The 14,044-nt window shown below is 40.8% G+C and overlaps 1 protein-coding gene across 3 annotated transcripts in view; it reads right to left on the bottom strand.

The window, feature by feature from the left end:
* The window catches only part of PDE1C (phosphodiesterase 1C), a 304,380-nt gene that overhangs the window by 254,687 nt on the left and 35,649 nt on the right, over window positions 1–14,044 (bottom strand). For all 3 annotated transcript variants that reach the window (XM_032997371.2, XM_032997374.2, XM_032997376.2), the window contains exon 3: window positions 9,150–9,321. In XM_032997371.2, the coding sequence (XP_032853262.1) occupies window positions 9,150–9,321 (172 nt within the window). The remainder of the gene's footprint in view (window positions 1–9,149; window positions 9,322–14,044) is intronic.

Raw genomic sequence — 14,044 nt, 5'->3', positions numbered from 1 at the left:
CAACTGAGTTTTATGCCAATTTACACCAAATTTGGCACACAGTATTTACATTATCACACTAATTCTTTGACTCAAGTACTGCTGACATTGCCGATAATTATATTATAAGAAACTTCAAAACAATTTAGGAAGTGAAGGAGCCTTCAAAAAGAGCTACAGTGCCTTAAGAGCAATCCAATTTTCTCAACATCTCATCCTCAGAATTAATCTGAAAATTACTTTATTATGAATTACACTGTTCATAATTAGGCCAAGCTTAATTATAACTGCTACAAGAAGCCTGTAGGATAACAATCATCTTGATTCAGGAGCAGATACTATTGGTGACATTTATATGACAAAAATCAATCTTGAGGTTCTAAGCACTGGGAATAGAAATGTTATCTTCATCTTAGAGACTGCAACTACAGATGCTCACACTGATCTAAATGAGGCTTGCGCACATCACTTAAGAAGAAGGAAAGTAAGCTTCTCACAGTTTTTATTTTTACAGTAAACACTCTTCAGAAGCTGTTATTTAAAAGAAACAGAACTTCAGGTCCAGTCATTTTTCAGATGAGCTGAGAGAAAATTTGCTCTGCTAAGGAACTTGAAGTACTCACATGAAAGAGGAGACAGATCAAAGGTACATATGTAACAGAAGGAATCATGGGTCACAATTGGGGACCCAAAGCCCATATTCCTGTGTTAATTTCCACATCTCAAAATGAAGGCCTTTCCACCAAAAGACAACACAAGATTGCTTTTTGCCAGAGTAAGAGCAGCACTGGCAGCAAATTTAGACCATCGGCCTGGTTTCGAAACAACTTGAGTCAATTTATAAAGTTTAGATCAATTTGTAAAGTTCAGATGGAAACCAAGTAACACATGATAGTTTTAGCAGTCTTGCTGTGAACACTTCAGTAGATTCAGATCCAAAAATTATTGGAACTAAAAATAAATGTCCCAATCTGCAAACTACAGACACCATGGCTCTGACATCAGCAAGTGCTGAGTACTCAGATGGATAGTGTGGTAATTTCCAAATGAGACCCTTCTATTACATAAAATAGTTTCTAGAAATTGCCAGAAGGCAGCTTAACATGCAAAAAACAGATAAAGAACAGCCATTATCAAGTTATGTGGGTAAGGGGTGTTGACAGTTCACAGCAGCTTTACTTACCTAGCTGTTGCTGTATGTCTGCAAAGTCACTGGTAGGCTGAGCTGCACATTTCTGGCAAAAGACTTGCCAGCAAAATATGGCAGTTACCAAAAATCATTTTGAATGGGGAGGCAAATCAGGCAAAATCTTCATCAGAAAGCACACAGTCCAAAGAGAGATCCAGAGAGCAGGGCATGCAAACAGGTGACTCCGAGCAACCCATAGCCTGGTATTAGTAGCATTCCCATGGGAATCAACAGTTCGATCCATTGGATAGGTGACACCTGCAACAGGTATGGGGATTTCCAATGTGTCCCAGGTAAATGTTTTGTGTAGAGTCTCTCTTGGGTTTCATTAAAAAAAAAAAAATCTCAAATTTGTATTTCAGTGCAGAAACGGCTAGTATTTTCCCAAAACGGAACACAGTTTTCACTCTAGATCTGATTGTCAGACTCAATTAACTGGAGCTAAGTGTCTCTTTTTCTTCCTCCTTGAAAGCTCTTCACCTTAAGAAGAAATGCAGGACACTGGTGAAGATTAATCTCTTCTCCATCAGCCTTAAGATTATTTTGGGTAATTTCATTATTACTATTGTTATTCACTTCAAAATATTCCTGAACTCTTACTTGCAGGTTTTGTGGTCTCAAAACCAAACCAAGTATGTCCCTGATTGGATTGGATCTGGAGAATGTTTTACAGCATTCTTTAGGAAAACATCACAATATAACATACCACTTCACTGCCATCAGTCAGCCATTTAGAAGCAGATGAAACTGTACAGGAATTTCCTCTGAGTGTCTTTTTAATGTTTCTTGCTTACGCAAATTAAAGAACTTAAGATAAAGCTTCAGCATTTGCTTAGTCAAAGACTTCTATCTCAGCTCATCACACGCACTCTGACTGCCAAGAGTAAGAAAGCCACTATCCCATTTTCTCATTGGGAATTAAATATATATGACAGTCTTAATTTAATAACAGGATGAACAACTTAGGGCCCACAGGTGGTGCGCAGACTGCCAGGACAACAGATCTGCTCGAGAGCCCGCATCCCCTCCCCTCCTCCCAAGTGCCCTTCAGGTGCAGACTGCGGGCTGGAGGAATAGGCCAGCTGGCCACCAGCCCCTCTCCAGGGCTATTTTGCCTGAAAGCCCAGCTGCTCGTCCCCATTAGGTAACACCCTGTGACAGTCAGTTCCCATCAGGAAACCCTGGACCTCCTCATGTGCACAGAAAGACCACACACGGGTCACAGGGCAGGAGGGGAGGGAGTCACGGCTTATAATTCACTTAATCCATCAGAATAAGATATGCGGTCCACTCTACCGGGGTGACTAGGCATGATTTACCACGTAATAGTAGTGACAATAATACCTTTCATTAGCACTGATTATAGCACTCAAAGCTGCAGCACAAGCTATGACTGGTTTCTCGTGCACTTGTGCTTTTTTTCTTTCCTATCTTCCCCCTAGCCACACATTCTGCGACCTGCCGGGTCTCCTGCCGCTCTGCTCTCCTTGCACTTCTCCTCCAAATATTGCCCTGCCTGCTTGTGTGGTCACATACGGCACCTGGTTCACAGCCGCAGATGTGCTGACTAGCTAGGGACTACGGTAGCACGGCTCTGGACCTTTTTTATCCTCCCATCAGTTTTCATAAAATAGGCGGGAACGAAGTACCTTTGAGATGTCGACCAGTCTGTTAAGCTACAGATCAAGTTCAACCATGTTTAAGAAGTTAATAGGAGGGCTGACTGACACATACAGCAATTTCCTTAGGAAAAAGATAGCCCATTTTCCTTAGGAAACCAGGCTAAAAACTCTATCAACTGGAATTGCAAAGAATCCCAGTTTGGTGTTAGTATGTAGAGGTTATTAATCTCTCATGGTAGAGATAACTAAATAGTGCATTATTAAACACTTCCTTATCAAGACAAAGACTATCTTTTAATTAATATATTTTCCTATCTACAACTCCCTGCCCATATACAGTTCCTTTTGTAAACCTGCGAGGAAGACTGGGCTGGCAACTTCAGTAAACCAAGCAACTGACTGCAGCCCCAGAACAGCCTTGTATATCCACGAGTGCCACACAGACATCTGAGACTCACGGGGTTGTACAGGTGTACCACATTTGGATTTAAAAATACATCTACGCTCTGTGTGTGGTGGGGGCTAGCGTAGGCCATGTCAAGGACTGGGGGTGCTCTTTATGCTCACAAAGCCAGAACTGGAAGCCTTGTCCAGCTGCAAAACAAATGCTCAGAGTTTAGTATGGTGCAAGATTCAAGTGACGTAGATTGGGCAGAGAAGTGTGGTCAAGGACAGACATTGGTCAGTGCTCAAAGCAGGACTTCTTTACTTCCAGGATACCCACAGAGCTTCAGATCAAACTCTCGTTCCCATTTTGGAGGTGGATTTGTCCTCTGCCTTTCAGAAGCACAGATCTGTTAGGACACCCACGGTCCATCTGAATTTCTCAACTTGGGTCTTTTGAAGTGTCTGATATTTACAGGGACAGAATCATTGGCTCTGCTTGTCATCAATAATACATCTATCCTATGAAGAACAAGGAGACTGTGATATCAAAAAAAAAAAAAAAAAAAAAAAAAAAGAGAACTGCATCTCTCTTTCAACTGTCTGAAAAAACACCTTCCTCTTGCACCCATGTGGATATATGCGAAGAGAGAGAAAATGCTGCCTTTGAACAGTAACTGGTATAAATCTTTCTCCTCTGATCATTCCCCCTCTGACTCATAAATCTCAGTCTACCAGGGAATGAGTGTATAGCTCTCACGATGTGTAACATGCACCTAGAAGAAAGGCACAATTAAAAGGAGAGAGAAGAGAGACAAATAATGAAATAATGTGGGAGCCATTTCCTTAACAAACAGAACACTTTTTACTTCTTATTCACTGTAATGAGTATGAATAAATAACAGAAATAAGCAACAGGCTTGAATAGAACATAGATGAATTTAAGTTTAATGCAAGTAAAGTGCCTCATAATAAATCTGGATTGAGAAAGACATTGAGAAGGATCGTTTTCAGAGACACTGCTTCCATTTTAATGTTTAGTGAGGCCTGAATCTGCAGTAGATGGGTATAAAAAACAATGAGAAAGTGTCTCTCATGTTTCCAGCCTTGTGCAGTCTTTTTTGCTTGGTTGTTTTTTTTCATTTTTTAATCAAGTTAGGGCAAGTGAAACTCATCTCAATTTTGTGTTTCTTTTTATAAAAAACAAGACTAAAACAGGCAATAAACAAATACTGAAGGGAGGGAGGGCTTTATCCTACCCCACAACTATCCCTCAACTGCTGTTCTTCTGCGGTCATGGTCATGGCTCTCCCACACAGCATCATTTCCCTCTCTGATTTTCAGACCTCACGTACTAGCTTAGGTAGCTACAGTCGAGATCCGGTGCTACCCAGAGAGTGTCAAAACATGAGAGATGGCTAAGGAGGAGTCCTGCAGGTCCCTCTCTGCCACGTGACTGGAGATGGGCTCTTGCTATGACTCAGGCAAGGTAGGGAGAAGGAAGGCTCATACCCCTTATTCCCATGGATACCACCTTGACCCACAAGGTTTAGGTTGGTGGTGCTGTGACTGAAGTTTTCCCCTTTGGAGCACTGCAGTATCACCTCTACCCTGTAGACCAAGTGGCCAGTAGCTGGCATGAGCAAGAGTTTGCCTCACCCACAACCAAACCAGAAATACAAGAAGATTAGCTGCCAGGGTGATTTAAGACTCCCAAAGCAGAACAGAAGCAGATAAGGAAAGCAAAGCAAACTGTCCTTGGAAAGATAAAGAAACTTTGCAGCTGACATAGGAAAAGCAACTACTAAGGTAAGCAGGGGTGTTACCAGTCTCAAGCTAGAAGCTGGAAATATTTTGAAAGGCAACAGAAATTAAGAACCCATGCAAGCCTCGAGCTTAAACACACTTTGACCTCAAAGGAACTGAATCTGCTTTTCTGGTTCCCAGGACATATGGCCCTGGTAACAGATGATATATATCACTTCCTAGTTCAGCATAGATACAGAGGTATCCAGTAAGGCTTGTCTGGTACAGGACAGAGGGTCTTTGCCTCATCTGCTGACTGTTCAGCTGCCGCCTACCCTGATTTACCACTTTGGAAACACTCCCATCCCAAGCCCCCACATGCTAGAGCCAGCTGGACTACTCCACGATTCCAGACCAACTTTAGCTGTCACACAGGCCCTGGACCAGGATGGGAGGTTACATTCAACATTTTGTCCCAGATGAGCGTCTTCATTCTTCCCTGGATGTCTCAGTCACCTTGTACCACAGGATCTTCTCCTGCCACAACATCCAGCACAGCCAATACATCGCATAAGCACTGCCAGTGTCATACACCCCAAAACAGTGTCCCAGGTCTCTAGTCTCAAAATAACACTCTATCTCTCCCGTACATCAAAACCACATCAGTCTAGGAGAAATCATGACATCTTGGACACATTAAATTTTCAGCTGAAGCAGTGCTACCCTGGTGATTTGGTTCACTCCAGGCGGCAGTCTGGGGACAAATGAAACAGTTTCTCTTGTGTCCTCCAACATGAAGAACTTCCACAAATTTCTGGGTGGTGTTTGGAGAAGAGGACCCAAACCTGTCTCCTGTTTCTCTGTCCCGCCTGGTGGGTGCCAGCCCAGAACTATCAGAACTCCTGCTTGGGTAGCACTGCAAGGGAGAAGCACACAGAAGCTAAAGCAGGCTGGAAAGTTATTACACAATCTCCTTAAGAGCTCGTTAATTACAACTGCTAATTCTTGCTGATAGCACCACTACTCATTACAGGGACCCAGCAGATCAAAAAAGCAGATCTGGGAAGAGAGTTTCTGAGTTACAGACTTCAGTGCCGGCAACCACTGACATCTCCATCCAACATCCAGATCACACAGCCCTGACAAGGCCACACGCCCGCCACCCTAATATTCTGGGGCATCAGCCCCCAGCCACTGCCAATGACTGTACATACATGGATGCTCATCCACACACAGCTAATTCAAAAAGAAAGTGATCGCAGCGCCTGTAACTGTGAACTTGAATGGTTGTGCAAAGAAAGATAGTGGCTATGTCAGACTTGTTGCATGAAGTGCAGGCCAAGAAGCTAATCACTTCTATGTGTCTAATTATCTTTTTTTTTTTTCCTTGTCATTTTTCATATTCCACCATATTTTCAAATGTAATTGAAATTGGGGCCTCCCCTGCCTTTACTAGACAGGTAGACTAAATGCCAGTGCGAATGGATTTTGAAATCTATATTTTAAGCACTGCAATAGTATAACTAGTCAAGCTACACAATTACTTACAACTGCTCACTCAGTGGAACACTGCAAACAAAAAGATACTACAAACTCTTTCAATTCTCTCTTTAGAAAGGTATTAAACCTTGTTTAGACCAATCTTGTGCTTGTTCTTGGTATCTCCAGAAAAGAGATAGTAAAATAACTGTATCAGAAAACCAAGACCATCAGAACACTTTCTAATTATGGATAGATCGGGCACTATAGTCATTTTGGGGTGTAGAGAAGGAGTTGGATTCATTTGGGTTTTGCTTTATATCTTAAAGATGTATTATTACTGCAGGAAAAGAATGACTGAAATTACTGAAATAATCACATTCCTCCTTTTATTTTTAAATGTGTTTCAAGCTCATATCTAGATGTTGAACAAAATCAAATATAGATATCTTCCTAATTTTCCAGGCTACAGAACAATAAGTACTGCACAGTAGAAAACAAGATCTAATACAAGAGCTGGTAACTGGGATTTCATGCTGCTTATATATATTCACATAAAAAGATGGGCAATCACAAGGAAGCGTGACTCATTTGACACTGGAGATTTTCTTTTTAACTATGCATGAAAGGGATATTATTGCCATACCCTGCTCTAACAACAGTGAATCACAAGTAGTAAGGGAATTGCTGCATTTTAGAGTTTGTAGCAGTCACATTCAAAAAAAAAAAAAAAAAAGGCCTGGTTCTTCCCTCTGTAAAATCAGGTAGTACAAGCACAACATTGCCCCACACACACTGTGAGATTCAGCCACCAGATTCCTAATTATGACATGCTGGCCTGGACAGCTTGCAAATCACACTTTATTCACCAAAAGGCAACAGGGTAGCAAGATCTTCCCACTAGTGTCTGGTAGACAAGACGAAAGGAAAGCCCATGCTTGCCAGGCAGTCACTGGCACTCAGACACACCAGTCAACCTCTGTCAAGAAAGCACTTGAAGATCACGACCCACAGAAGGCCCTGATGAATCAAACATGCAACCCAGCGTACAAGAGATGCTACTGTTTCCTAAGCCCCAGTGTGCACCATAATATCAACAAGACCCCAAACTGTGTATTTTCTCATGTCTTTAGACAGTAATTGCAATGTATTCTCTCATCTTCCACTCCTCTGCACAGCTCACACATGGGGCTTGCTTCCTTTATCAAACCAGTTACAATTTACTTTGTAACAACAATTTGTTTGGACTTCCATCTATAAAAGCCCCCCAAAATGCCACATAGTACAGTAATTTCTATACTGATTAAGTACAAAGGTTCTGTAATGTTTGTAAAGCCATTTAAACTGCAATAGCAAAACTTTTTTGTCAAACTACATATTCCAACTCATCAGTCTTTATTATGCTATATACAAGCTCACTTCTTCCAAGAGTCACCCTCACTCACATAATCAAACTGTGCCATTTGAAATGCTGTGACATTATTCTGTCTCACAAAATGGTTGAAATTATCTTGACGATGGCAATGGAAGAATTGCTGCTACCCAGAATTTGTTATGAGAAGTTAAAGCTGAAAAGGAGTTAGACCTCTTGAAATTACAGATTTTAAACATCAGAGACACAAAGTGTTTAAAAGCCCTTAAATACCATGGGTCAACATAAAAGGAGGATCCAGGTTCTGAAACACCTGTCCTGGATCATTTCAATGGAAATATTAAAGAATGAAAATGTGCTATGGAATTACAGGTTTCAATTATATAGACTGACATAAACTCACTTTATGGTAATACAGTTTTAAATGTCAAGCTGTATAAACAAGATATCTGAAATTACTACCTAATATAATGACTTATTTAAGTACCTCCAAAAAATGATTATATGAAGACCAAAATAAGTTTGACAGGCTGAGGTATAACCAAAATCACTGTAGTCAGAGAAATTTTTCCAAAGCAAAAACCATTTCATGCTCACAAACGTATGCACTGAATAGAAAAGTAGAGCATAGTTTTTCAACAACAACAAAACAGCTCAAAAAACACTTGGAAAAAAAAAATCAATTCTGTCATTCCCTTTGCTTTTGCTGAGCACACCAATTTTCACATTTTGGTCAAAGATCCACTGCGTGCACACGGCTTCTCTATTTTATCTTTTTTTGAGAAAAGTGTTTGCAGAAAACATGCCTTCAAGAAACATCTGACAACTGTACATTCACATGATTAAATAAAAGTGAGGAAAACCCAGCAATAGATATATCACACACTCTACAACAGCAGCAATCACTTGTTTGCAAGCCCCTGACCAGAATCCTTCTCCTTGACAAAATAAATTAATGATAGACAGTTCTCAAGACATTACATCAACAGAAAAAGGCTCAGGTCTCCCTTGCATCAATAAAGCACATCATCTCACCTGTAGTGCACAACATCATCACAAAACCACTTTCAAATGAAACAATACCAACCTTCAAAGACATCTTCATATAATGAGCTGTCTTTGTTGACCATTTTGACTAGTTATAGTATTTATATCTGTCTAGTCCATAGTCTTTGAAGAAGGCTAATGAGATCTGAGAAGTGAAAGACAAGTCCGGACAGTATTTATGGAACTCTTTTTTCACTCCTGTTCAGTACAAAGATACACAGCATTGCAGAATCTTTCAGTATCAATTTCTCCCACCAAACCCACGCTGCAGACTTAATCTTAAAAACACACCCTCTCAAGGATAAACAAAGGAAACTCATATCTGTCAGACCTGAAAGATGTTTTCACCAACGCCTCAGGACTCTCCACTGGTGGTAGTTCATCTGCTAGGATTTCTTCAGGAGGTCTAGGGTCACTGATGATGGTCGGCTTTGACCTTTCCTTGAGGTTGTCAGTCAGCCCACCGATAATGGTGTTCCACAAGCAGTTCTGTGATTTTGATCCTGCAAAAACAGAAAGCGAGAAGCAAAATAAATCCATAGGCCTATCGTCCAGTCTCTCAGCAGTCTGAAAAACAAAGACGGTCTGTTATCTTTTTACCTTTGGGTAAATTTGGGATTAAGCCTGAAAACAGGAAATAAAGCTCAAAGTGGAAATAAGCACTAATGTTCAGGTCATTCTGAAACAAAGACTGTCATGCTTTCCATAAAAAGATTTGATTACAGATCAGGGAGTTTTCATGTGTTGATAAAAAACATCCTCTCCTCATTACACTTAGATTATAGTTTAGCATGTACTGATGTGGCAGTATTTTAAGCCAAATAACTAACCAAAAAAACAAAGCACCAAATCAATATAATATTAATCAGTGCTTTTCTTGGACTAAAGTTAATGGTGGTTAAATTATAGATTAAAGATACTGCCGAAGGACTAGTATCAGGGAGCGTATTTCTTTTCTCTTGAAACTTCAACTTTTCTCAGTAGACATTCAAATGCCAAAATACTTCTATGGATGATCTTTTTCCATTTATTTAGAAGCATCACCAGGTGCCTCTTGCTTGTCATTCAGAGAACCCATCCTCGTTCGTAAGCCTACTTACACTGACAAAATACAATTAACATCCTTCAGTCATATCTCCCCATCTTTGGAGAATACATGACTTACATTTCATAAAATTTAAGTATCTGTTTCATATTTTCAGAAACTCCCAAATGGCTTCTGAATAAATTAGGCACTTCTGAAAATCCCAGCAATACTCCCATACTGAACACCTGTGTCACATTCTAACTTTCAAGTATTATAGGATATACATGGGTGAGATTCCAAGAAGAGCTGTTAAGTACTGAAATACTGCTTAGTTCAGTTAAAAGACTTCCCACAACAGAGGTGCAGGAAGCATTAATCTTACTGGATTCCAAAGTAATAAGATATAACAACTTTGCTGGTAGTCATTCTCCATGAGCTTTTTATCAATACGCAAAATGAAAAAAAAATTCTGATAAATGGGATACTTCTGAAGTCAGCAACTGATTTTTATAAGAGACCATACAGGTAAAATTTTCCTGGCATTCAGACTTAATTGTTCAGCAGAGACAATTAATCAGCAAACAGTGGACCTAAAACATACGGAGTAAGGTTGACTTTTTGCTGCAGTACACACTAAGTACATAAGAGGAAACCAAGTAAAAGAGCTGCTATCTCATGCCTCCTAAGAATGTATCATGAGAAACTACCCTGTTAAAAGCAGCAATATCTGCTGCTATGGACAGGTGATGGCAGACTTATTTTGCTGGTTTTCTTAAATGTCATGTTTTCACACAGACAAAATGGTACAAAGACAGAAGAGCAGCAAGAATCCTCATTTACCTTCTCCATTCCAAAATAATTTTCAGAGCATTTCCCAGCTAATCAGGGAAGCTCCATGCTCATAGGCTTCTCTGCTCTTAATTGCCTGCAGCTATTTAATGTGCAAGGACTGCGTTTACCCAGATTTAGAGGTAGCATTGACATCCTGTGCAGCGTTCTGTGCTACAGTAACTAGAAAAATTACTCCTCACACCAGGTAGTCCAAAGCCAAGTAATGTCTACACAACAGCTGCAGAAATAAATACATCAATACATCTTTACCATTCAAGGACTTGCAATGTTATGGCAATACCACTGTTTCTGTTCTTTAGACCACCACCCAAATTTCCCAGAATTTAAGTTTACTTGAATAGGTAAGCATTTGTTTTTCCATTCTGTAAGGGGAAGTATAAAGGATGTAAGAGTTTTAAACTATCTGACCATATAGGTCATCTGTCATAGAGCCGAAAATACTGTGATTCCCTATGACATGTTGAGAGGACCATTTCTTTTGCAAAAGAATGGCATACTCAGCACAGTTGGAACCAGAATTTTACCAGTCAACAAAGAAAAATAAGTTTCTATCCAGGCACACATCCAGCACACTAAGACAGGAGAGCAGGACTCTGATACTTCTAAAAAAAGCTGCTGTGTCCTATTAAAATAATATTTTGTGGAAAAGAGGCTCTCTGAAGCCACTTTTATAATTTTGAGACTTTTCCCTGCAATTACTCCAAGGAATCTGCTGACTTTCTCAAACCATCACCTTCTCCCTATTTCCTCAGCCCTACCCTTTCTTTTATTCCACAAGGTCTCCAGCTTGTCAGGCGCAGGACAACTCCACAGTTCAGGAAAAAGACGTATTAAGCCTCTTTTTGCACTTACTAGATGCAAGCAGCTTGTTGTTTGCGCTACCACTGAAAGCCAACAGTAACAGGCTAACTAATTGCCACTGAAAAACATATAATTGCTCAGATCAAACCTTTCTTTTTCTGTAAACAAAAACAGTGCAAAAAAACCCCGAGTACTTGTTTCAGTATATATAGGGGGTTTTCCCCATTTTCTCTGCAAGTATTTGGCTCTTCTGAAGATCCACAGCAGCAAACCAGCCCACCGATGTGAATTAACCAACTTCACCAGAGCAATGAAATGCCCACCTGTCCCAATCAGTGTTCAGCCTGCCCACAGCTATGCTCAGGTGAAGGGCATTTGGCAAGTGATTGTTTCATTTAACGAGCCTGCCTGAACAGATACCAGCCAGGAGCTTCCAGCTGCCTGAAATGCTGAAAGCCTGATGAACTTAAATACCCACAGCCACAACTGTGCAAAGACACAGTGGTACTTGTAGCAAGATGACATAGTGAGATACCAGGCACATTAACCGCTGCTAAAGGGGGTAGCAACCTCTTAAATTTAAAGTCTCCTAAATGGATGGGAATTTGACATTTATGAGTACAGGAGATTGGCTAGCTCTAGCATTGGAATGAGTAAAAATTTTAATTTCAAATCCCTGTGAATAAATGTAAACGTTTTTAAAAATCCTTCTCCCTCATTTCACTGTACCCTGTCAAAGATGATTATAGCTGAGCTAGAAGCAAAAGCAAAATAGATTTAGGTGTAATAATTTAAAAATCAGAACTCTGCTTAAAGAATCTGTGGGTGGGCGTTCAAATACTTTAATATAGCCTGAAAATATTGTGATACTGCAAGTCTAGCTACCTGGATCACCGATAACCACACAAATATCATTCCCATTGCCTCACTTAACAACACCAGCAGCCTTTCCCTCATCTCTGTTCTAGAACTAAAGGGAAAAAAGCTACATGCTCCAGAGAGCTGTGGACAACAGGAGGATGAATAAGGCTCTTCTGGGTTTCTGTAGCTTATCTTGTGTTTGGTTGTGTGCACAGAAAGTTAGATCGGGTAAATAAAGTCAGCCAAAATGGGTGTGGTTTGTTAAGTGTTCAATGACAGCCCAACTGTGATCCCACTGAAATCTCTGAAGGTTTTTACAGTTGAACTCAAATGGGAGCTGTTACAGAGCAATGGAAATCCTGTTCTCTGTTGTGAAGTTAATAACTGCCTTTGAATTACTCATTCAAGTGAATGTGAAAGGCACCATCCAGGAAGATACCCAGTCTCTGGTTTGTGACTCAGACGCAAAGATAACAATGATAATTCTTTATGACTGTAGTTATTGCTTGAATCCTTGTCCTCAAATGCTGCAGCTTTTCCTGCCATTCAGTCAGGATGTTTTTGACCGTTTGATCTGCACTCCACTGTTTGCTCAGTGAAACATGGTATGGTAGAGTACTCTGCATGAATTTGGGCATCACCCATTTAGCTCCTGTTAGCACAGCACATGCCTCAGACATTTCCCTCCTTTCCATAACACACCCCCCATTCTCACAGAGTTGTCACCCATGACACCCTATGAGCTGGCTCATTAAGTCCTCAACCTGACTCCCAGATCACTGAATTTAACTCCTAAAAGTGAAGGTCTGCTTTACGCTTTGAATCATCTCCCTTCGTCCCTACATTGTGCCTCTGCGACTATTTCCCATCCAGGCTTATCTAAGTGTTCCTCTCCACATTGCATTCCTGTTACTGTCAAACAGCCTGCGGCCTTCATCTCACCTCCCCACTCTAACCCCATGCCACCCTGGGACATACAACAAGGTCTTGTAAGAACTACCCTGTGCTTCCATTCAGCTGACTGCCACCCGCCGGTCTGTTCTCTTCCACGCAATGCCAGGCACCCCTACCTCTGCAAACAAGGTTTGGCTGCCTAGATGAGAGCCAAGATCAAAGCAGGAACAGAACCTACCTGTTCCTGGGTCTCAGGCATGCACCCTGCATACATTCACCAAAAATCAAGTCCTTATGAATGTCAGAATCAGAACCGAAACGCCCGATCGGTTCCAAATGTTATGACATTATGCTTGACCTATGTGTCAGGCAGTACTGCACCATGAAGTCCTCATAACCCAAATATCCAGCCATAAACAGTACTTGGGCTGAATCTTCCAACTCCACACCTAATATTCAGGAACCATAACGGAGGAGAAGCAGAGCGATAAAGAACTTCAACATGTTTGCATTTACATTTCTCTCCTCTGCGATTTACTTTGCCATATCAGTTATCAGGGGTTGAACCAGCCAGGACTGATAAACAGAGCACCTTTTTAAGCTTTAATGTCTACAACATGAAGGAAAATAAACCCTAAATCAGGAATAAAGAATGTCAGTACAATTTTCTCTCAGTCCTGTTCAACCTGCTCCATCAACATGCAAGTCACAACACACAACAGATTTCATAGCCACAGACCTTCCTTCTACATTATGCACCTTAGCTACCTATGTGAGGTTTGGCATGCTGA

The sequence above is a fragment of the Tyto alba genome, unplaced genomic scaffold (genome assembly GCF_018691265.1).
Source record: "Tyto alba isolate M040663 unplaced genomic scaffold, T.alba_DEE_v4.0 Super-Scaffold_46, whole genome shotgun sequence".
NCBI lineage: Eukaryota > Metazoa > Chordata > Aves > Strigiformes > Tytonidae > Tyto > Tyto alba.
The sequence above is the reverse complement of the archived record's forward strand: the minus strand, read 5'-3'. Positions and strand labels throughout refer to the sequence as shown.